This window comes from Desmodus rotundus, chromosome 2 (genome assembly GCF_022682495.2).
Source record: "Desmodus rotundus isolate HL8 chromosome 2, HLdesRot8A.1, whole genome shotgun sequence".
NCBI lineage: Eukaryota > Metazoa > Chordata > Mammalia > Chiroptera > Phyllostomidae > Desmodus > Desmodus rotundus.
The window spans coordinates 117,347,963-117,371,357 of record NC_071388.1 but is presented as its reverse complement, the minus strand read 5'-3'; the positions used below and the strand labels follow the sequence as shown (position 1 = coordinate 117,371,357).

The 23,395-nt window shown below is 38.8% G+C and overlaps 1 protein-coding gene across 9 annotated transcripts in view; it reads left to right on the top strand.

Moving 5' to 3' along the window:
* Positions 1 to 23,395, top strand: part of PTPN4 (protein tyrosine phosphatase non-receptor type 4) — a 249,822-nt gene that overhangs the window by 20,846 nt on the left and 205,581 nt on the right. For 2 of the 9 annotated variants that reach the window (XM_071220645.1, XM_053918578.2), the window contains exon 2: positions 22,134 to 22,288. In XM_071220645.1, the coding sequence (XP_071076746.1) occupies positions 22,151 to 22,288 (138 nt within the window). In that variant the 5' untranslated portion in view covers positions 22,134 to 22,150. Of the gene's footprint in view, positions 1 to 6,694; positions 6,767 to 7,881; positions 7,949 to 8,194; positions 8,299 to 10,334; positions 10,503 to 19,845; positions 19,942 to 21,474; positions 21,569 to 22,133; positions 22,289 to 23,395 lie in introns of those variants that run through there. The other 7 variants (XM_053918580.2, XM_053918581.2, XM_053918575.2 and 4 more) reach the window with 7 other exon arrangements.

The following is a 23,395-nucleotide window of genomic DNA, read 5'->3' as shown; positions in this document are numbered from 1 at the left end:
AGTTGTTGGGTTGAGAACCGAAATTTTGTTTGACAACCACAACATTTTTACCATGAACAACTTGGTCGAGAACCAAAGTGTTTGAAATGGGAGATGTTCAAGAACTGAGGTCTGCCTGTAATGAGCTACAGACAGGAAAGACAGTTCTTTGACTCACTAAACAGTTTGTTTGTATCTTTTTTAGTGTACTGTTTTACTGAATTATATAAAGTCTCTGCTCCTTGAGGGCAGAGATCTAGATGTATACATATTTATATCTCTAGCATCTAGTACTGTGTCTAGCCATGAGAAGCTGTTGACATGTTTATATGAATGAATAGGTATATTGAAGGCACAGGATTAGGGAAATCTTTGTGGGCCTTAGTGGTTCTAGGTGTCTGTCTTTGTCTCTCTATTGTATCTATTTCTCTCTCTCTCTTACTCTGTCATACACACACACACACACACACACACAACGTACTTTAAATATTGTAATGTATAAATAGGAAATAATGAGGTAAAGATTAAGAAGCAAAGAAAGGAGAAGCCACAGGTAAATAAATTTGTTGTGAGAAATAGTTCAAATTAGATTCTGATGTTGAAACAGTTTACAGTGAGGATCAAATTTATTTTGACATTCAAATTCGGTATTCTTAACAGGTCAGTAACAGTTGAATAGAGGACATACACAGGACGTCTGGAAAATGCTGTCTGTATGTCAGTGAATCAACATGTTCAGGTCCAGTGCTATGCATTCATGTCTCAGTTAATTGATTTGCACATGATTATCTAGGGTGCTTTTTTGTTGTAGTGTGTATCTTTTCTTTTTTTTAAAGTTTTATTTATTATTTCTTTGAGGTTGAGGGGGAGAGAGAGGGAGACATTGATTTGTTGTTTCACTTATTTATGCATTCATTGGTTGATTCTTGTATGTACCCTAATGGGGGCTCAAACCTGCAGCCTTTGCATAGTGGGATCTAACCAAGTGAGCTGTCAGGCTGGGGCTACCATTTCTTAAATAAGAAGCTTCTTATTATGTAACAAGTTATTGCATAATAAGTGCAATATAAATGTATTTGGTATATTAAAGAGATAAATTTTACAGCAAAACTATTAAATTTGATTTTTTCCCCCCTTCTTCAGGGTATCAGTTTTATTCCTCATAGTTTTGATAGCACTGCCATAAGAGAATCTGACCCATTCAGTTTTATATTGCAAAACTCAGTTCTAAAGGGCTGAGGGAACTTTCACTGAATACTGTATAGTGTTATAGCAACAAGCTAAGTTATTCAGTCCAGTGTTTTACACTATCAGCATTTTAACTTAGTTACATCCAAAGAATAGTATATATAATAAATTAAGGTTATTGCAGAGCAGATGGTTTGCTTAGCATATTCCATTTAAAATAGGTCTAAAGGGTTGTCAACTCTCCAGAGAACTTTTTGTGAGCTGTTAATTGCTTGGTAATTTTAGATAGTAAAGGTTTTACTGTGTCTGCTTTTGTTAAGTGTAAAAACAGAATTTGAAAGGAATAGTTTTCTTACTCTTTACTCACAACTTTTCATTTTGAAAACTTTCAAACCTATGAAAAAGTAGCAAGAATAGTATACTAAACACCCATGTACCCTTCATATCGATTCACCAGTTGCTAACATTTTGCTACTTTGCTGTATCTCTCTGTGTATACTTTTAAAATTCCTGAACATTTTCAAGATTGCAAACATGATTGTAACACTTTGCCCCTAAATGCGTCAGCATGCAAACATGCACCTTTTAGGAATAAACACATTCTTCTTTATAACCATATGATCACACTCAGGAAATTTAGCATTGACACAGTACTTTAATCTGATATACAGTCCATATTCAAATTTCTTCAATTTTCCAATCAGGTCCTTCATGCTTCTCCCGCACCCAACCATGAATCAAGGACTACATGTAGCATTTGGTGGTTATGTCTCTTTATTATACAGCACTTTCCCAGCCTTCTACATCTCCTTCTTCATCCTCCTCACATTTTGAAAGGATCCAAGTCAGTTTTTTGTGTTTTTTTTTTTTAATCCTCACCCAAGGATATGTTTAGTGACTTTAGAGAGAATGGAAAGGGGAGGAAGAGAGAAAAAAACCTCTTTGTGAGAGGGAAACATTGATTACGTGCTGAATGGGGATCGAACCTGCAACCTAGGTTGTGCTCTGACCTGATAATGATAATGACCTGCAGCCAATTGGTGTATGTATAAGATGATGTTCCAACCACCTGAGCCACCCGTCCAGGATCCAAGCCAGTTGTTTTGTAGAATGTCGCTCATTTGGTTTTGTCTGATTATTTTAATTTCATTTTTTCATAATTAGATTCAGGTTAAACATTTTTGGCAGGAATATTACATAGACTTTCTGTTCTCACCGTATAACATGGTGCTTATGACATTCATTTTGAAGATGTTAAACAAGATCGTTTGGTTAAGGCAAGATTTGACAGGGTTTTTATTTTAAAGCTAACTTTCTTCTTTATAATTAATAAGTAGTCTTTGGGACAATACTTTCAGATTATGTGTGTATCTTGTTCCCCAACAAACTTTCACCCAGTGATTTTAGCATTCATTGATACTTCCTGCCTGAATCAGTTATGGTAACTGTAAAATGGTAAATTTCTATTTCTGTTATTCTTTTGACATTTATCATTTGATAATATTCTACAAAGAAGGGTTATTCCTTTCCCTTAAGAAAATTAGTATCAAGTTAGACCTATGGCTTCTCGTTTTATTCAGAGTTTTATCTATTCTTGTTGTTACTTATTTTGAAACTTAAATTGTCTCATTTGGCTGGTAAGAGCCCTTTTAAACTGCTTCTCATGTTTTTTGACTTGTTCCCATCAGATTTTGAGGACTTCTTTATTACTGGCACAAGATATTTAACCTGACTTTGTAATTTTTTTCTTGCCCCAGATCTGGAATCAACCATTTCTCCCAAGGAGGTCTGATTCCTTTTAGTGTAGAATAGTACATAGGGCATTAGGTATCTTCATTGTTATTGGAGTATTTTTGCTTCTAGATTCTATTAGTGGACAGAGATAGCAAATACTATCTTTAATTTTAATTTTAATCTTTCAAAACATTTGATTTATATATTTTTAGAGAGAGGGGAAGGGAGGGAGAAAGAGAGGGAGAGAAGCATCCATGTGCGAGAGAAACATCTATTGGTTACCTCTCTCACTCCCTCATCCAGGGGCTTAGCCTGTAACCCATCATGCATGTGCTCTGACAGGGAATCAAACCTGGCGATCCCTCATTTAGCAGGACGATGTCCAACCCATGAGCTACACCAGTCAGGTCACAAATACATGTTTTTAAATGAGATGATAATCAATATCTTTAATTCCAATTTAATACTACAACTTTCTCCCATGCCATAACTGATATCCTGTCTTCTATAGTGAGATCCCTGGTTCCCAACAGCATTAATGTATTTATACATTTGTTCAATCATATAATACACACAAAATAGTTTCAGAATACTGCATCAAGAGCACTACCAACAACAAACTTACTAAGTAAAGTTTATGCTTTTTTTTTTCTTTTAACATTTCTGTCAATTTATTCTGAGACTGAATCCTACTGTGATTTATGTAGTCAGGAACAGGTGTTAGCAAACTGGTCCTCTGGTCAAATTTGCCCTGCCACCTGTTTTAGTATGACTTATGAACTAAGACTAATTTTTACACTTTTAATGTTTATAAAGTAATATTTCATAACAAAATTATGAAAATTATATGAAATTTGAACTTCAGTATTGTTTTATTGGAACAAACCATGCTTGTTTCTTTACATACTATATATGGCTACATTTTTGCTACAAAGGTAGAATTGCATAGTTGTGGCAGATCATTAAGGCCTGTAACACCTAAAATATTTTTTTGTCTGGTTCCTTACACAAAACTTTTATCTACCCTAGTCAAGAATATTGCAGTCAGTATTCTTTTTTATTTTTTCCTCACCTGAGGACATTTTTTCATTCCTTTTAGATTGACAGGAAGGGAGGGAGAGAAAAACATCGATGTGAGAGAGAAGCATCAGTTAGTTGTTTCCTGTACTCACCTGGAGTGGGGATCATATGTGCCTGGACCAGGGATTAAACCTGCAACCTAGGCATGTGCCCTGACTGGGAGTTGAACCCACAACTTCTTGGTTACAGGACAACACTTGATCTACCTGTTCAAGTGTTCAATATTCTTGACTAGGGTTGGATCATTTTTTTGCCTGTGTGGTTGTGTTATTTATTTGATATACGGTTCATTTATTTATTCTACTTTAGGAAGAAAATAATCTTTTTTAATGCTGGAAATTACAAATGATTGAATTTTTTAACTAGAAGGGAATTTAGAGATCATGTAAATTTTAGAACTAGAAGTGAATTTAGAAATCATGTAGTCCTACACCACTCAAAAAGTCAACCACTAGCCAAACGTGACCATTTAAATTTAACTTGGTTAAAAAAAATTCATCAGAAACAAACTCATAGATGCAAAGAGGAAGAGGGTCAAGGGAGAATGAAGAGGGTAAAGAGGGGCAAATACATGGTGATATAAGGAGGCTAGTCTTTGGGTTGTGACCACACAATATAATGATACAGATGATTTATTGTATTATAGAATTGTACACTTGAAATTTATATGATGTAATTAGCCAGTGTCTCCCTAATAAATTTAATTAGAACGATTTGTTAGTAATATGGGTCATATTTCAAGTGTGTAGTTGTCATATGTGGCATGGCTACTGTATAGGACAATGTAGGTTATTTGTTATACACAGTTTTATCATTTTATGAATAAAGAACTTGGGGCTCAGAAAGATGAAGTGACTATCCCAAGGTAAATCAGAAATAGATAATAGAGTGTGAAAATTTACTGTGACTCAACAGCTTACCAGGTTTAATAATATCACAGCAGTTGTTAATAGAAAAGAATGAGTGTGCTGAGACAAAAAATGGCCCAAATGAAAGAACAAATCAAAGCTCCACAAAAAATACAACTAAGCAACGAAGAGATAGCCAACCTATCAGATGCACACTTCAAAACACTGGTAATCAGATGCTCACAGAAATGGTTGAATTTGGTCACAAATTAGATGAAAAAATGAAGGCAAACAAAGAAAAATGTACAGGGAACCAATAGTGATTCGAAGGAAACTGGAACTCAAATCAATGGTGTGGACCAGAAGCAAGAAAGAAACATCCAACCAGAAAAGAATGAAGAAAAAAGAATTCAAAAAAATGAGGAGAGGCTTAGGAACCTCCAGGACATCTTTAACATTCTAACATCCTAATTATAGGGATACCAGAAGGAGAAGAGGAAGAACAAAAAATGGAAAACTTACTTGAACAAATAATGAAGGAGAACTTACCTAATCTGGCAAAGGAAATAGACTTCCAGGAAGTCCAGGAAGCTCAGAGAGTCCCAAAGAGAGACCCAAGGAGGAACACACCAAGGCACATCATAATTACATTAGTCAAGATTAAAGATAAGGAGAGAATCTTAGAAGCAGCAAGAGAAAAGGACACAGTTACCTACAAAGGAGTTCCCATAAGACTGTCAGCTGATTTCTCCAAAGAGACCTTACAGGCAAGAAGGGGCTGGCAAGAACTATTCCAAGTCATGAAAGGCAAGGACCTACATCCAGGATTGCTCTGTCCAGCAAAGCTATCATTTAGAATGGAAGGGCAGATAAAGTGCTTCTCAGATAAGGTCAAGTTAAAGGAGTTCATCATCACCAAGCCCTTATTATATGAAATGTTAAAGGATTTATCTAAGAAAAAGAAGATAAAAAATATGACCAGTAAAATGACAACAAACTCACAGTTATTAACAACCACACCTAAAACAAAAACAAAAGCGAACTAAGCAAACAACTAGAACAGGAACATAACCACAGAAATGGAGATCACATGGAGGGTTATCAATAGGGGAGTCAAAAGGGGAAAGAGGGGGAAGGCGGGAGGGAGAGAATAAGCAGCATAAATGGTATGCAGAAAATAGGCAGGGGGAGGGTAAGAATAGTATAGGAAATGGAGAAGCCAAAGAACTTATAAGTATGACCCATGGACATGAACTAGGGTGGGGGGGATGTGAGAGGGAGGGGCTGTGCAGGATGGAGTAGAATGAAGGGGGGGAAATGGGACAACTGTAATAGCATAATGAATAAAACATTAAAATAATTTTTAAAAAGATGCTTTTTCTGCAACTATTGATATGATCACGTAGTTTTATCCTTTATTTTATTTATGTGATGTATTATGTTTTTTGATTTGCAGGTATTTTAACAACCTTGCATTCCTTCAACAAATCCAACTTGATCATGGTGTATGATCTTTTTAATGTATTGCTGGGTCTTGTTAGGTAATAATTTTGTTGAGGATTTTAGCATCTGTGTTCTTTAGGGATATTGGTCTATAATTTTCTTTGTAGTGTTTTTATCTGGTTTTGGATTTAGGATAATGCTGGCCTTGTAAAATGAGCTTGGGAGTCTAGAAATTTATCCATTTCTCACAGATTGTATAACTTTTTGGCATATAGTTCATCATATTTTCTTATAATCCTTTGTATTTCTTTGCTGTCAGTTGTTACTTCTCTTTCATTTGACCGTATTTATTTGGGTTCCCTCCTTTTTATTATTATTTTTTAAAGACTTTATTTTTTAGGGAGGGAGAAGGGAGAGAAACACCAATGTGTGATAGAAACATCAATCGGTTGCCTCCCATACACCCCCAACTGGGAACCTGGCCTGCAACCCAGGTATGTGCCGTGACCTGGGATTGGACAGGGCCGGACCTCAATCCACTGAGCCACACCAGCCAGGGCTCTCTTTTTTTTCTTGATGAGTCTGGTTAAAGGTTTGTCAGTTGTCTTATCTTTTCAAAGAGCTCTTGGTTTCATTGATAGTTTGTGGTTTTTAGACTCTGTTTCATTTATTTCTGCTCTAATCTTTATTATTTCCCTTTTAATTCTCCCTTCTGAGAACCACCCCATACCCCGAGAACCCCCTTACCACCCAGCAGCTGAGATATCCCTACAGAACCTCAGCCTCCACCCGTGGGAGTGGGCCAGCCATTTACCTTTTGCCATCCTTCCTACCAGTCTTGATGTGCCGTCTTTTTTAATTCCTTGTTTATAAGCCTCTTCAACTAGTCTTCAGTTGGTTATTTAGGATGATTGTCCTATACATTAAGTATAATTCCAGTTTGGTCCTGGAAAAAGGTGAGTGTAGCTCCCACCTGTTTCTCTGCCATCATGGATCCTTAGTTGTGATTGATCTTCCTCCTCAATTTTTTTTTTTTGTGGGAGTATTGAGGTAGAAATTGAGGAAACAATGGAGAAAGTGCAATGGATCTGATTGAAGATTTGTAAAACTCACAAATGGTGATGACTCTTTTCTCAGTGATGTCTTCAATTAATTTAAATGCTTCCATAAAGTAGAAATTACTTCATTATGTTGTGGTGGAAATAATATTATTGCCTTTGAGATTAGACAGATCTGTATTCACATGCCACTCTTATCACTTTTGCCTGTGTAACCTTGAACAAACCACCTGCCATTTGTAGAAGAGATCAGGCGTATTAACGTCATGAAGAAAAATGCCCCAAATATTTGTTATGTTAAGTTAATTGAATGTAGTTTTATAACCACCAGGTTATAAACCAGAACATCAAAATTCTCTGTATATTTTGCTTAAGTGGTTTGGCTATTACATGTTTTTAACAACTTTATTGAGTTAAAATAGTGTATAATAAACTATATATTTAAAGTATAATATTTGATAGGTTTTGACATATTTATACATCCCTAAAACACCATCACAATCAATATAATGAACATACTCATTTCTACCCTATATTTTCTCATGTTCCAGAGTAATTTCTTCCCCTGTACCACCACACCCTGCTCTTGTCCCCCTGGTCTGCTGTTTTTCACCAAAGGTTAGTTTGTGTTTTCTAGAATTTCATATAAATGGAATCATATAATATGCATTCTCTCTTTTTGATCTAATTTTTTTCCCTCAGCATAATTATTTTGAGATTTGTCCATGTTGTTGTACTAACAATATTTTATTCTGTTTTACTAACTACATGTGTTCCTTTTTATTAATGTGCCACAGGTGAATTATTACGTATCACATATGAATAAATCCATCACCTATTAATAGACATTTGTTTTCTTCACAGTGCTTGACTCTAACAAATGAAGTTACTGTGAACATTCATGTACAAGTCTTTATATGGACATATGCATTTACCTAGCAATGGAATGGATAGCTCATAAATTTGGAGTAAGTTTAAAATTTGTAGAAAAGTGCCAAAGTGTTTTCCAATATTGTTGTAACATTTGAAATTCCCACCAGTATAACGCAGGAGTTCAAGCCCAGGGATCTTGACTGCTCATTCAGATAAACCAAGAAAAACACAAGGAGCACCTCACCTGATGGAGCAGGCATAGCCTTTATTACTCACATTGCAGGGAGCACCAACGGTAGCAGGTTGGCAAAGCAGAACCACATCTCCCTGACTCTGAGACTCATTTTAAGGATGCCCTGGCCATTGGTACCATGCCCTATCTGGCCCTAGGCTAAGGTCCTCCTGTACTCAAAGGGCCAGGGGAGGTGCGTGTATTCGCCAAACTGAGTTTATGTAAGTTCTCTTAGGAATTGAGGTCTGCTGTGGGTTATAACAAACAAGGGTAAGGGGCCAGGAGGCTGTTACCATGGGTGCTAGCTGTAACCCTAATACGAGTCCCTCTCCCCAAGGAGCCACCAAGGAACACCAGTGAGAATCTACCTGTGCCTGCCAAGGCCAGATGAGAGTGCTTTTCCCCAGGGGTATATCTTTGGGTGCTGGCAAGAGCATGTTATTTTGTTGTCCAGATCCAGGGTTCAGCAGAGGCTCCTGGGTGCTTAATTGTAGGTGAATGGGTGCCGCCCAAGGTCTACTGAGGAAGTCGACAGGAGATGCTTGTCCCACTCTAGGCTGTTCATTCAAAGCTTATAAGCAGTTGGAAAGACGGTCGTCCACCCCTGGAATGAGCCAGAGTCAGTCTTCAGAGCATCTTTCAGGAGGCTGTTATATCTCTCAATGAGGCCAGCTCTGGTAGGATGGTATGGTAGAGGGACTTTCCAATCTATTCTGAGGGTATCCCAGTCTTGTACCTGATGTCCCATAAAAATGGGTGCCTTGGTTGCTTTCATTGGTGTCTGGGGTCCCATGGGCAGCACATAACTGTTTTAGGCCTCAGATGGTGGCTCACTGTGTGGCCCACTTGCATGGGTATGCTTGTTGCAAGCCAGTGGTCATGTCTACGCACACTAGGGCATAGCGTGAGCTTTCGAATAGTGGTAGGGGGCCAGTTTAGTTGACCTACCAGCAGGTCAGCATGGTGCCCCCCCCATCTCAGGCCACCCATATCTTGGGTAGCCAGTGAGGGTGCTTCAGACAGTGCATTACTGACAGGCTGTGACTGCATTGGAGCGGTCTGCGCCAAGTTTTTACTACTTCCCCTAAAATTTTCTGTCCTGTGTGGCACATCTTTCTGTGGAACCACTTGACTGTGTCTTCTGCTGGGGCCTCTTCTAGCCAGCACATGCATGCCAGGTCATCAGCCTCAACATTGCCTGGGCTGTGGAGAGGTTGGTGTCCATTGACATACTGAACAGTTACTACCTTTTCCAGGCTATGTTCATAAATGTCCTTCCATAGGTTCTGTCCCATAAGGGTCACTAAGCCACTTGCCAGTCATCTTGTTTCCAAGGGGGCAACTATTGAGTTAGTCCTTTGTATACTGCCCAGCTGTCTGTGCAAATTGTTACTGGTTCTGGTTCTCAGGATATGACTGTCCAGACAGCTCTCATCTTGGCCCACTGCCTACTTTGTCCTGAGTTATCTTCCATTCATGTGCTGTCTTGCTGGTCTGATAGGCTACTGCTCTCCAGGTGAGTGGCTGGCCCCAGCAAGAGCCATCAGTATACCAAGTGTTCTCAGGTTCAGGGGCTCATCCTTCTTTAATAGTAGATTCAGGCATGGGAAGGAGAGTGGGGGCTTCTTTGCCTGCATCTTGATAAGTAACTGGGCCCAAGAGCTGCTGCAGTTCTTGACTCAGAGTGTGTGTCGCCAACTCTGGAGTAACACAGAACAGCCACTCTAAGTTACTGAGTTCTTGGGTCGATTTACAAGGTCCTTTACCCACCCAGCAATGGGATAGGTAGTATGTACTCGAACCTCAGCATGTTTGGTGATGGCTTCAGTAGCCAAGAGAGTTTCGTAAACAGTGTTCACTTGTTCTGTTGCTCAATTTCGAGCCTCTGCTCCTTTCCAGAGATGGGACCAGAAACCAATTGGCACCTTGGTGCATCCTTGCCATTGCCAGAGGCCAGACAACCCCCAATAATTTGGCAGACAATCCAGATCCCTGGATTTTGTTGGAATTGACTGTCCTTGGCCTTGGAGATGAGCCAATGGCAGAGGAGCAGCATGTTCTAACTCGGTAAGGGAATCAGAGGTTGGCATGATATCATCAATGTAATGGTACAATCTAGCAAACCAGTGAACAGTCCATGCTGCTAAGTCTTCAGCCTTAAGGCCATGGCAAACAGCAGGGCTGTGCAAGTAACCCTGGGGTACAACAGTAAATGTCCACTGGCGGCCCTCTCAGTTGAAGGCAAACTGGTCCTGACTATTAGTGTGTAAGTCTATTGGGAAAAAGACATTAGCTAAATCTAATACATAATGATATGTGCCCAGCCCATGGCTGAGCTGGTCTAGGAGGCTAGCTATGTTAGGCACGGCTGCAAAGGAAGGGAATTACCTTATTTAGTTCTCTGTAATCTACAGTCATTTGCCAAGTTCCATTTGGTTTCTGGACTGGTCACACAGGTGAGTTATGGGGGCTGTATGGGGGTCTGATGATGTTCACCATAGCCAATTCTTCTATGGTCCCCCCCCCCCCCATTTCTTTTTGGCCACCTGGAATGCGGTATTATTTGGTGGCCACTACTCTATGGTGAGTGGAAAGTGACATGGGGGTGTTTGGCATGCCCCCTCAAAACAGCTTTCACAACCTGTTTTTGGAAGCAAAACTCCCCCATGGTGGTCTGTAGGCACATGCTGGCTAGAATGTCAATTCCTAGAATATACTCTGGGATAGGGGAAGCATATTCCTTATAGGGGTGTAGTGCCAAATGCCCTACCCCAAGGTTAATGTCACAGCTCACACCCAACTGGATTGCCCTTCCTAGCCATCAATGGCAGTTATGGGTCCTCTAGAAACTTTTCTGGTTTACCATAAATAAGAGTACATTCTGCACCAATGTCAGCCAAAGCCAACACTCTTTGTACGTTCTTTGGAAACTGGTAAATAGCAAGTTGTACATGAGGACTCCAGTTCCCACAGGGTCCCCGTAAGCAGGTCCCACCCCATGGATTGTTCTCCAGGAGGGCCAGAGGCAGTTCCACAAGCACGGTAGCCATAAAGTAAGCCAAATGGGGTATTAGCTCTGGGGGTGCTGATGGGACCATCTTAGTTGATGGTGTCCATTCCAACATCTGCACAGTGGATATCACTGTAGGCTGGAACTGTTCAGGTTTCAATTGCTGCCACAGGTTTACAAGGACATTGGGTAGGCTTTTTGTCTATTTTGTCTCTATCTACCCCAGCCTTTACCAGGTCATTCCATAGCTGTTTGCGGGTTACCTTCACAGGACCTTTCAGCTTACTTTTCAGTTAAATTCTCTTTTTTTTTTCTTTCTTTGTCCTTTACATCCTCCCAGTCCTCATCCACTATAATCTGTATGTACGAGTCACTTTCACTTTCAGCCATAGGATCCCCCTTTCGAGGATTGCGGTCACGATCGCTCATATACAAGTAGGTGCTAGTCGCCCTCCCCCCACCCTGATCCTGGCAAGGTGGCACGCTGTAATTGGTTAAAATTGTCTCCCTAGGGTGTCCTTATTGTCTGCCTGTAGACACATGTCCCTTTCTAGTTTCATTTTCTCTTCTAAATGCAAAGTGTGCGCCATTGCCACTATCTGCTTTTCAGTCACATTCCACAGTGCTGGCAGCATCAGCCAACCGACGGCAGTGTCAATATGGCAAAGGTCTTTCTTTATTCCTAAGGTGCAGTGCTCTCCTACATGTTGCAAAGCCTGTGGAAACAACAGGAGTTTCGGGGGCATTCCCCCAGTCCCTCAGCGGTCCCCATGAATTAAGGTTTGCCACCTTGAACCATATAGAATTTGTTGGCCTGCCCAGTATTCTGCTTGGTAACCCACCACTTGGCATACTGCACCCACAGTCAACTCAATGCAGGGATTTTTCAGAGTATCCGAATCCTGCCTACTGCGCCGATTGTAATGCAGGAGTTTGAGCCCAGGAATCTTGACTGCTTGTTTGGATAAACTGAAAAAACCACAAGGAGGACCTGATGGAGCAGACATAGTCTTTATTACTCACATTACAGGGAGCACCGATAGTGGCAGATGGGCAAAGCAGGACTGCACCTCCCCTATTCTGAGGCTTGTTATAAGGGGCTCCAGACAAAGGTGTCTGAGTCCAAGTTGCACAAACCTTGTGTAGCCTGGAGCCACATTACATCATTGTGTAGGGCAGGAGGGAAAGGTCAAGAAGCAGTCACCGGAAACTGATTCGCAGGGGAGATAAGGAGGGAGCTCCATTCTGTCCCTCAGGACAATACACGTTCCTTCTGGCCAGGGGGGCCCTTTGGCCCACCTTCCATCGCAGGTGGTAGAAAGGCCACGTGCAGCATTAACCCCACAACCAGCAATGAATGAGATCCATTTTTACCTGGTCCATGCCTCTCTTGGTATTGCCACTACTTTTTTATTTTAGCCATTATGCTAGGTATGCAGTGATGCCATATTATGGTTTTAAATTGCGTGTGCCTAATGTCTAATGATGTTGAGCCTTATTTGGTATGTGGTGGTTTGCCATCCATGTATCTTTGGTGAAGTATCTGTTCAAATCTTTTGCTTGTGTTTTAATTGGATTTTTCCCCTTTATTACTGAGTTTTGAGTTCTTTATATATTATGGATACAAGTCGTCTATCAGATATATACTCCCACCCTCTGGCTTGTCTTTTATTTTTTTTATTATTTTTTAAAATTTTTATTGTTATTCAATTACAGTTGTATGCCTTTTCTCTCCTTCCCTCCCCCCCACCCCAGCTGAACCCACCTCCCTCCCCAACCCCCACCCCCCCGATTTTGTCCATGTGTCCTTTACAATAGTTCCTGCATCTTTTATTTCTTTAACAGTGTCTTTTGATACGTAGATATTTTAATTTTGATGGCATCGAACATATCAGCTTATTCTTTTAAGGATTGAGCTCATGGTGACGGTTCTAAGAAATATTTGCCTAATCTAAGGTCCTAAGGATTTCTCTTGTGTTTTCTTTAAAAAGTTGTATTATTTTACTTCTATTTGTGATACATTTTGAGTTAATTTTTGCAAATGGTGCAAGGTAGGGATTGAAGTTCCTATTTTTTTTGCATATAATGACTATCCTTTTGGTACTGATTTGCCTTTATATCTTTATCCATAATTTTTATAGTTTGAACATCTGTATAAATTTTTAATATCAGAAACAAAAAGATTTATCATAATTTTAGAATATTTAAGATTTTATTAGTACATTGAGTATATTTAAAGATGAACATTTTTATAGATCATAATTTATAATCTTTCCTTAGTGGAGATGGGCTCTTTTCCACTGACTGCAGTTATTTTTTTAATCTTCACCCAACGGTATGTTTATTGATTTTAGATAGAGAGGAAGGGGAGGAGGGAGAGAGAGAGAAAGAGAGAGAAACATCAGTGTGAGAGGAAACATCAATTGATTGCATCCTGTATGTGCCTTGACCAGGGTTAGAACCTGCAACCTAGGTATGTGCCCTGACTGGTAATTGAACCCGAAACCTTTTGGTGTGACACTCCAGCCAACTGTACTACCCAGCCAGGGTTCTACTGACAGCAGCTTTTTATATATATATATATATATATATAAATATTTATATTTATAAATTGCACCGAAACAACTTTCAAATGAGAAAAGTAATGGAGGATTTTATTTGATTTCTTTCTCTTTTGGAAACATGAAGATTTATTACTCTTAGAAGGTTAGAATTTTCAAGTAGTAAAATTCTCTTGAAATGAAACAGAATTATATTGCTTTATAAATTGAAAGCAAGTGTGGCAAAAAGGTGAATATATTGGTATCTAACTAAAAATATTGTTATTTTGGGGGAGATCGCAAGAGCTGGTTAGTGCACTCATGCTTTAGGATTGAACTGTTCCGGTAAATGGGAAAGACTAGTGCTGGCAAAATGTATTGATATCTTTTGATCTTGTCATTCCTGTCAGACCTTGCTTTGACCTTGGGATGTCTTTGTAACATAGGCCATTTTTTTGGTAGCTCCCCCTACTGTTAAAACTAACTTGTTTCTGCTGTTACTCCCATATTTCCTTATGTCTTTGGTCACTTTCGCTAAACCACTCATCCCTGGTGAAGGGAGGCCAGGGTTGGGGAGGGACGTATAGATCCATTACTGGAAAGAGTGGAACTTGCACAAAGAGACCATCATGTATGTTGCTTCATTCTTCATGTATATTTTCTTTCTACGTCTTGTGAATGTTTGTTGGTTGAGTAGTACCACTGTGAAAGATGTATTAATTTTCTGTTATGTAATGAATTACTGTAAATTTAGCATCTTAAAACAGTGGACATTTCTTTTATCCCTCTATCTGTGGGTCAAGAGTATGAGTGCAGCTTGGTTTTGGGACTTACAAAGTTACATGTCCATGTTGATTGGACTGCGGGAGCTTGGGGTTCTCTTCCAAATTCATGTTATTGTTGACAAATAACAGTCCACTGTGGGACTAAGGTCTTCAGTTCCTTGCTGGCTGTCAGCTGTTAGAGGCCCCTGCACTTTCTTGCCACATGGTCTCTGTCATAGGTCCTCTCAATACATGGAAGATCATGATTTTAAAGCCAGCAGAATTTTGTTCACTTCAGGAAGGTCTCTCTCAGTCTTGCAAGGGCTTTCGCCTGATTTAAGTCAGGCCCACCAAGGATAATCTCTCTTTCAGTTAATTTAGCTGATTTGGGACTGTAATCACATTTGGAAAATCCCATCAAATTCCTAAGCCCTTCCTACACTCAAGTGGAGGGTGCTGTACTGTTATCTGTCTGCTCAATTAAGAATTTTTTAAAAAGTTTTAAATTTACCTTCATGTATTCCTTCTTTGATGCTCTTCCTTTATATGGATGTGAGTTTTGACCTATACTTTCCTTCTCTTGAAAGAGCTTCTTTTAAAATATTTTGTAGGACAAGTCCACTGGCAACAAATTCTCTCTTCTCTTTTTGTCTGAGAAAAATGTTTATTTCTCTTTTGAAAGGTAATTTTTCAGAATACAGAATTCTAGGTTGGTAGGCTTTTTTCCCTTCAACACTTTAAATATTTCACTCTACTTTTTTTGCTTGCACGATTAAGAAATCAGATGTAGTTATATTTGTTCTTATTATGGATAAGGTGCTCTTTTCCTCTAGCCTCTTTCAGGATTTCTTTTTAAAAAAATTTTCTGTAGTTTAAAAATGATATGGTGTGGGTGGTTTTGTTTGTTTTGCTTTATGTTTTGTTGTTTTGCATTTTTCCTTTTTGGCATTCTTTGAGCTTCCAAGATCTACGGTTTCATGTCCAGTATTAATTTGGGGGAAATTTTTGGTCATTATTTTATTTGTTCTTTTTCTCTCTTCTGGTATTCCCATAACATGTATGTTATAGCTTTTGTAGTTGTCCCAGTCCTTGGATATTTTGGGTTATTTTTTTTTCAGTCTTTTTTCTCTTTTCCTTTTTTTGAGGATTCTATAGATATATATTCTCTAGCTCAGATTCTTTCCTTCGCTATTTTTTGTATACTAACAAGCCTGCCAAAGGCATCCTTCATATCTGTTGTTTTTTCCACCTGTAACATTTCTTTTTTGATTCATTCTTAGGGTTTCCATCTCTATGCTTACGTTGCCCATCTGTTCTTGCATGCTGTTTCTACCTTATCCATTAGAGACCTTGGCATATTTATTGTTGTCTAATAATTCCAACATCCCTTCCACGTCTGGGTCTGATGCTTGCTCTGTCTGTTCACACTGTGTTTTTTGCCTTTCGATACGCCTTGTAAATTTTTCTTGATAGGCAGGCATGGTATCCTGCTAAAAAGGAGCTGCTATAAATAGGACCTTAGCAGTGAGTAGTGGGGTAGGGGAAGCATTCTTTGGTCCTATGATTAGCTCTCAGCATTTTAGTGAACTTATGCACCTGGACTGTGAATGTAAATGTTTTTCTTTTCTTTTTCTCTCCATTTAGGTATACAACATGGCTAGAGTGGGTTGGGGTTGGGTATTTTCCTTGTCCCAGGTCAGTTAGGCTCTCGTTAACTAGATTCTTCTGAGGGTAGGTAGGCCAGGTTGAGAAGAACAGAGTGCTCTGGTGTTATTTCATAGTGGCCACCCATCCCCCCCAACCTATGGGAATCTCAAGTGTGTTTGGGAGTCAAACCAGCAAGTGTGATGACACCCAACCAATTGAGTCACAATAGTCAGGGCTGTGCCCTCTCTCTCTTTCGGTTTTAAGAGAGTTGCTGGTTTTCCAGTCTGATCTGCTTTTTACTTGTTAGGATGGACTGGGGACTTTCAAGCTCCTTACATGTGGGACCAACCAGAAACCACCAATCACTTATGTTACTTTTTAGAGAGGGGAAAGGAGGGAGAAAGAGGGAGAAAAATATTGATTCGGCTGACTCTTGTACACCCCCAACAAGGAGGCATGGCCCACAACCCAGGCATGTGCCCTGACTGGGAATCGATTTGGTAACTTTTTGGTTCTCAGACAAGTGCTCAATCCATTGAGCCACACTAGCCAGGGCCAATCACTGCCTTTTAATTGATGAATCTTACCTGGCTAGCCCTACTCTGTCAATATGCTAAAGATGTTTTCCTCTATACAATTTTTATATTTATGTAACGTTGACTTTTACTTTTAGCTTTAATCCTTTTTTTAAACATTTTTTCTTGGGGAGGATACATTTATTGATTTTGGGAGGGAGAGAAAAACATTGATTGGTTGCCTCCCATACTGTACCTTGACCAGGGGCCAAACCCGCAACCTAGGTCTGTACCCTGACTGGAATTGAACCGGTGACTTTTCAGTGCACGGGATGATGCTTCAGCCAGCCAAGCCACACCTGACAGGGTTTAGCTTTAATCCTTTTGACATGAAGAGGTTATGATGTCAACTGCAGTTATTGAAAAGCACTGATTTTAACTGCTGTTTCTTAGTACTTTTTTGTTTACTCATTCAAATGTCTTACTACTTATTGTTTATTCATGTTTTCAAATTCTATATACTTGTATTTGTAGTGTAGTTTCCTTTATCTAATTGTCTTTAGGATCGAAGTTTTATGGATTTTAAAGTTTGAATCCTTGAATGGTTGAAAATGTCTAGCTTTGGCCCTGGCTGGTGTGGCTCAGTAGATTGAGTGCTGGCCTGTGAACCTAAGGGTCGCTGGTTTGATTCTCAGTCTAGGGTACATGTTTGGGTTGTGGGCTAGGTCCCCAGGAGGGGGGGGGCATGTGAAAGAAAGGCAACCACACATTGATGTTTCTCTCTCTCTCTTTCTCCCTCCCTTCCCCTTTCTAAAAGTAAATAAATAGTCTAGCTTTATTTTTTCACATTGTTAACAGATGGTTGTTGGCACCAAATCAATACCAACAGGAATCCCCAATTTGGGTTGCAGTGAAGAAGGAAACTGTTCCGCACAAAACAGCTCAATTGTGATACAGCATGGCTGTGAGGCAGCCCTGGGACTAGTCGGGCCCCTCTCTGGCTAGATAACTCTGCTCTGTTCCTTGCTGATCTGCTCTGCACTGGTCTGCTCTGCTCTGCACTGGTCTGCTCTGCTCTGCTGTTCTCTGGCAAGGCATCTTCAGTATTTCAGCTTAGTGGGGGAAACAGTCAGTCTTGGGTGGAAAGGGAAAGTGTGCTCTCAGAGCCAGAGGGAAAGTAGCTTGTATAGACAGAAGTCCCTGCCCCTGGTCCCTGATTGTCTGGCCTCATGCAAATGAGGACTCCAAATCCTCACAGTTTGATTGGTCCAAAAGACATTTTTCTGATTGGTCAGAATAGAGCTGTTCTGGTTATTAGAGCTGTGCAGCTCCAATTGGATGGGGAAAGCCTCAATCCTATTGCTTAAAATAGGATTGCAGGAACTCCTTTATAAGGTTGGCTCAGATGGCAGAAACAATCCAGGCAGGCAGTTCAGAGCAGTCTTCTCCCTGAAGTGCAGTTTGTGTGAGAGCAACCTGTGTAGAGATGGCTACTAGGCTCTGTTTTTGTTTTTAAATTTGAGCCCAGTTAGCCACCAGGAATCATCTTTTCTTTTCTTATTTAAAAAAATTTAATTTACTTATTTAGCAAGAGGGGGAGGGAGAGAAACATCAATGTGTGGTTGCCTCTCATGCACCCCCCCACTGGGGACCTGGCCTGCAACCCAGGCATGTGCCCTGACTGGGAATCTTAACTGATGACCCTTTGGTTTGCAGGCTGACGGTCAATCCACTGAGCCAAATCAGCTAGGGCTAGGAGCCCTTCTTAATAGGTGTCTTCTTTCTGAGAGTCCATAACATGAATTTAATTTATTTTTGTAAGTACTTCTGTGTTTCAAATAATTTTCTTTCAGACTTCAAAGCTACATCTTTGTTGTTTTTTAGTATCAAGTGTTGCTGATACCACTATGATATATGTTTTTCCATAGGCAGTATACTTTTTAACCTCTTAGGTAACAAATTAAAAAGCAAAGATCTGTAGCCTTAAGTTTTTGTGTTCTTAATAATAGGAATAATCCTATTAGAATCAATTTGAACTTGAGGATAGTTAAAATGAAGGGTACTGTTATGTTTAAAAACAAACTCCCATTTTCCCCCAAATCTTAAGCTTAATAAAGGGAGGATACCTTCAGAGTTAAATATTTTCTCCTGTTGCCACTTTACAGTGTTTTTTAGTACTTGCACCATTGAGTAATGTTTGACTTCCTGAGGTAGCATATCTCTTTCCACCCTTTGGCTACTCCTAAGATTACATATTTTGAGTGGGAATGGCTCCCTGAACAATATGTCTATTTACTTGGTGGAAAAAGTTAAAAATAAAGCTCATCTTCCAGGTAGTTTATAATTTTAGTTCAAATCAGGAGTGTCCCTGCAGTCCATTGGCCACCTATGGTCCAGGATGGCTGTGAATGCAGCCCAACACAAAATCGTAAATTTACTTAAAACGTGAGATTTCTTTGTGATTGCGTGTTGCATTGTCACATAAAATAAATGCACGTATGCTCTCACTATTTGAATGCATGAGCGGCTTCAGTTTTACAGCAGTGTTTGGCTTCCTGTGTCTTATCTTCCAAGCACAGACAGTAGAATCGACATCATCAGATGTTGCATGTGCTCATGGTGACTTAGGCTGCGATTACCAATAATATTTCAACCTACCATTGCAACGTTAGACGTTTAATGTTATTTAGAAGTCAGGTAAGCATTCTTATTTAATTATTAAAGGTACTTCCACACCTCCTCGGCACCTCACACATCACCTGCCATGCTTTATAATCGGCCTCCTGCTTGCCCTGCATTGGCAGCCGAGAGGGCTGTGGAAAGGTCCAAACCTTGCTTTATATTTTCCTGTCAATTAATTTTCACAATAAAAGTAAATAAAGTCGCTTATCTATTCTTATTTTTTAATCCCAGCATGGCTTCTACAACGTCTCAAGATAAAAAAAGAATTCAAAAAAAGAACAATTATGGATGAAGGAAGATTGTTCAATGAAAAGTGGACAGATGACTACTTTTTTGTTGAGGCAAATAGTAAGGCACTCTGCTTAATTTGTAGGGAATTTGTGCAAATTTTCAGACTATAATTTGAAAAAACATTATATGCAAAAACATTGTGAAATTCAGTGCATATGAAGGATTGTGTCGTAAGGACAATATAGTGTAACTGGAAAAAGTCTTCTCAACAAAAATTTTTTCAAAAAGCTACAACTCAGGAAGATTCCATTATAAAAACTAGTTGTGTGGTAGCATATTTAATAGCAAAAAAATCAAAACCATTTACTGATGGTGAGTTTATTAAGCAATGTATAGAAAGCATGGTAGATACAGTTTGCCCTGGAAAAAAGGGGGGGATATCTCTAAAATCAGTTTGTTTCACCAGATTATAGCCAGGCGAACTGAAGAAATTGGAAAATCTGTCTAAAGTTTGGAGAGTAAAGCTGACAGTTTTAAATTTTATGGTCTGGCATGGATGATAGCAGTGATGCTACAGATATGGCTCAACTTGCCATTTTTATTAGAGGTATCAATGATAAATATAATGTCACTGAAGAAATGGCTTCTTTAGTGCCATTAAAAGGTGAAGCTAAATCAAGAGATTTATACGAAGCAGTAAAAAATATGTTAAAGCGATTTTCTTTGTCCATTGTCAACATACCTGGTGTAGTTACTGATGGTGCCCTGGCGATGGCAGGTAAAAGAGAGGGGCTTGTAAAATTAATAGACGATGCAATTGCTGCCCAAAACTCATGTTTGATGAAGTATCGTTGCATAATACCTCAAGAAAATTTGTGCACAAAAACTTTAAAATGGATAAAAATCATCATCAAGACTGAATTTCCTAAGAGCCAAGGGATTGAATCATCGCCAATTCCAGGAATTCCTTAAAAGTATTAATGCTGACTATGGCAACATCATTTGCTTTTAGGAAGTAAGATGGCTAAGTTGAGGCCGGATATTGAAAGGATTTCATGATTTGCAACATGTTATCAAGTCATTTATGGTATCAAAAAACAAATTTGTGCTGGAACTTGACTGAACTTGATGAAAACTGGCTTACAGATTTAGCATTTTTAGTGTATTTAACTGCTCATTTAAATAGTTAAACGTGCCTTCAAGGTGAAAAGCAACTTATTAATACCATGTTTCAAATAATAACTGCATTCCAAATGAGACTGAAATTATGGCAAGCTTAAATTAAGGCAAACAATGTTACACATTTCCATATGTTGGCTAAACACAGTCCTGTGAACAATGAAAAATGTGCAGCCTTGCTTTTCAATCTGATACGAGAATTTGAAAGCAGATTTCAACACTTACAGGAAAATAATATTTTGCTATATTTCCAACTCCCATTTTTAGCCGACATAGATATGTTACCTGCCATTTTTCAAATGGAATGCATAGAGCTGCCATCTGACATTCAGTTTAAAGAAAAATTTGATTGTGTCGCTTTACTGGACTTTTATAGGTCCTGTCTTCCCTGTGATAAATATCCCTTGCTTCACAATCACACCTTGTTCATGTCATCACTATTTGGCAGCACCTGCACTTGCGAGCAACTATTTTCAAGAATGAAACACATTAAGAGTAAAATTAGAACCCAAATATCTGATGAGCATCTTGAGAACTCTGAGAATTGCAACTACTATCAAAGCAGGTATTGATGCACTAGTTTCTCAAATACAATGTCAAACATCCCACTAATTTGATGATGCCCTCTTTTCTTTCACTTTTATAATAAAAAGTATAAGAAAATCAGTAACGTTTTATTACTTAGACATATACATTTTCTATATTAGTGATCACAAACTTGGGGCTGGTTTGATGATTTTAAAAGATTATTGAAAGGGCCGCTGCGTAGTGAGGTTATTATATGACGACTGTGTTGCTTATCTGTGGTGGCGGATATCACAAAATTATGCATGGATATTTTGTTTTTGCCCATCAGTTTTTGTTAGTGTTTGCATATTTAATGTGTGGCCCAAGACAACTCCTCTTCCAGTGTGACCCAGAGATGCCAAAAAGTTTGACATCCCTGGTTTAGATAACACACACACACCAGTATCTTTTTTTATATCTATAATTTGTATCCGGCTGTTTCAAAATTTAAAATTGCTTTTTACCAAAATGTTGGTTGAAAAATACATAGTAAATTTGTGTTTTAAACTGCCTTGTATCTTGAGCTATTCTTTCATTTAGTGAATTTTTTTTTTCCAAATTAGACCCTGTGTGGACAGTAATGACCTCACGCTTCCGATTGCCTGCTGGCAGAACCTACAATGTACGAGCATCAGAGTTGGCCCGAGACAGACAGAATACAGAGGTGGTTTGCAACATTCTTCTTCTGGATAACAATGTGCAAGCTTTCAAAGTTAATGTAAGTATTTTATGTCTCTTTTAAAAATGATCTCTGGTTATAAATCTGAATTTAGGTTATATTTTAAAATTAAAATGGTTTATTTATAGTACAGTTTAAAATCCTTACTCAATGAAGAAAAGTCTTTGTAGTGTAGGGTTTGTAACTATCAAATGCAAGTTCTAGTTGAAACTGGGTCTTTAAGAAAACTGACAGATCGTTGCATTATGATTATTTAGTGGAGGTGATCAATAGTATGTGGGCAGTTTTTATAAGTGTTCTTGAGTGTGCTTGAAAGGAATTTGTTCTCCTAAATAACATACATTTTCATTTTAATCTTACATAAACAGTCTGTTAATAAAACCTTTGCTGAACAAAGTTAAATGACAGCCCTGATTTTATCTGAGTCTTGTCTGAAATATTTATTTATCAAATCTTTGTTCATCTTATTTGTGTATAGCTTTATTTGCTCAACATTATTTGTGAGTTTCACCCATGTGATGTGTTGACAGTAGTTGGTGCATTTTCATTGTTCTATAGCACTCTGTTATATTCTATATATACTATATGTTACATATACTATATGTAATATATGTAATATATAGTATTTCTATAGTATAAATTATGTACTATTACTTACTTGTCTATTTATTACCATGTCAGATATACTGTTGCTGAATATTTGGATTGTTTGCACTTTGGGCTTTTATCAATAATGTTGCTGGCGAATATTCTTGGGCATGTCTTGACATATACAATGGTGTATTCCTGTTTTTTGTTAAAAAGTTTCAGGCCACGCTGGCTGGGTGGCTCATGTGGTTGGAGTTTGGTCTTGTACACCAAAAGGTTGTGGGTGCAATCCCTGCTAGGACATATATGTACCTAGGTTCAGGTTCAATCCCCAGTCAGGCCATGTATGGGAGGCCAGTGTTTCTCACATTGATATTTTTCTCTCTCTCTCTCCCCCTTTTCCTCTGTCTAAAATGAATGAAAATATATCCTTGGGTAAGGATTAAAAATAATAATAAAATAAATTTCAGGCCAACAGAAAAGGTGAAAGAGAATACACACATATCTACTTTACCTAGATTGACTCATTGTTAACATTTTGTACACAGCTTTCTTTTT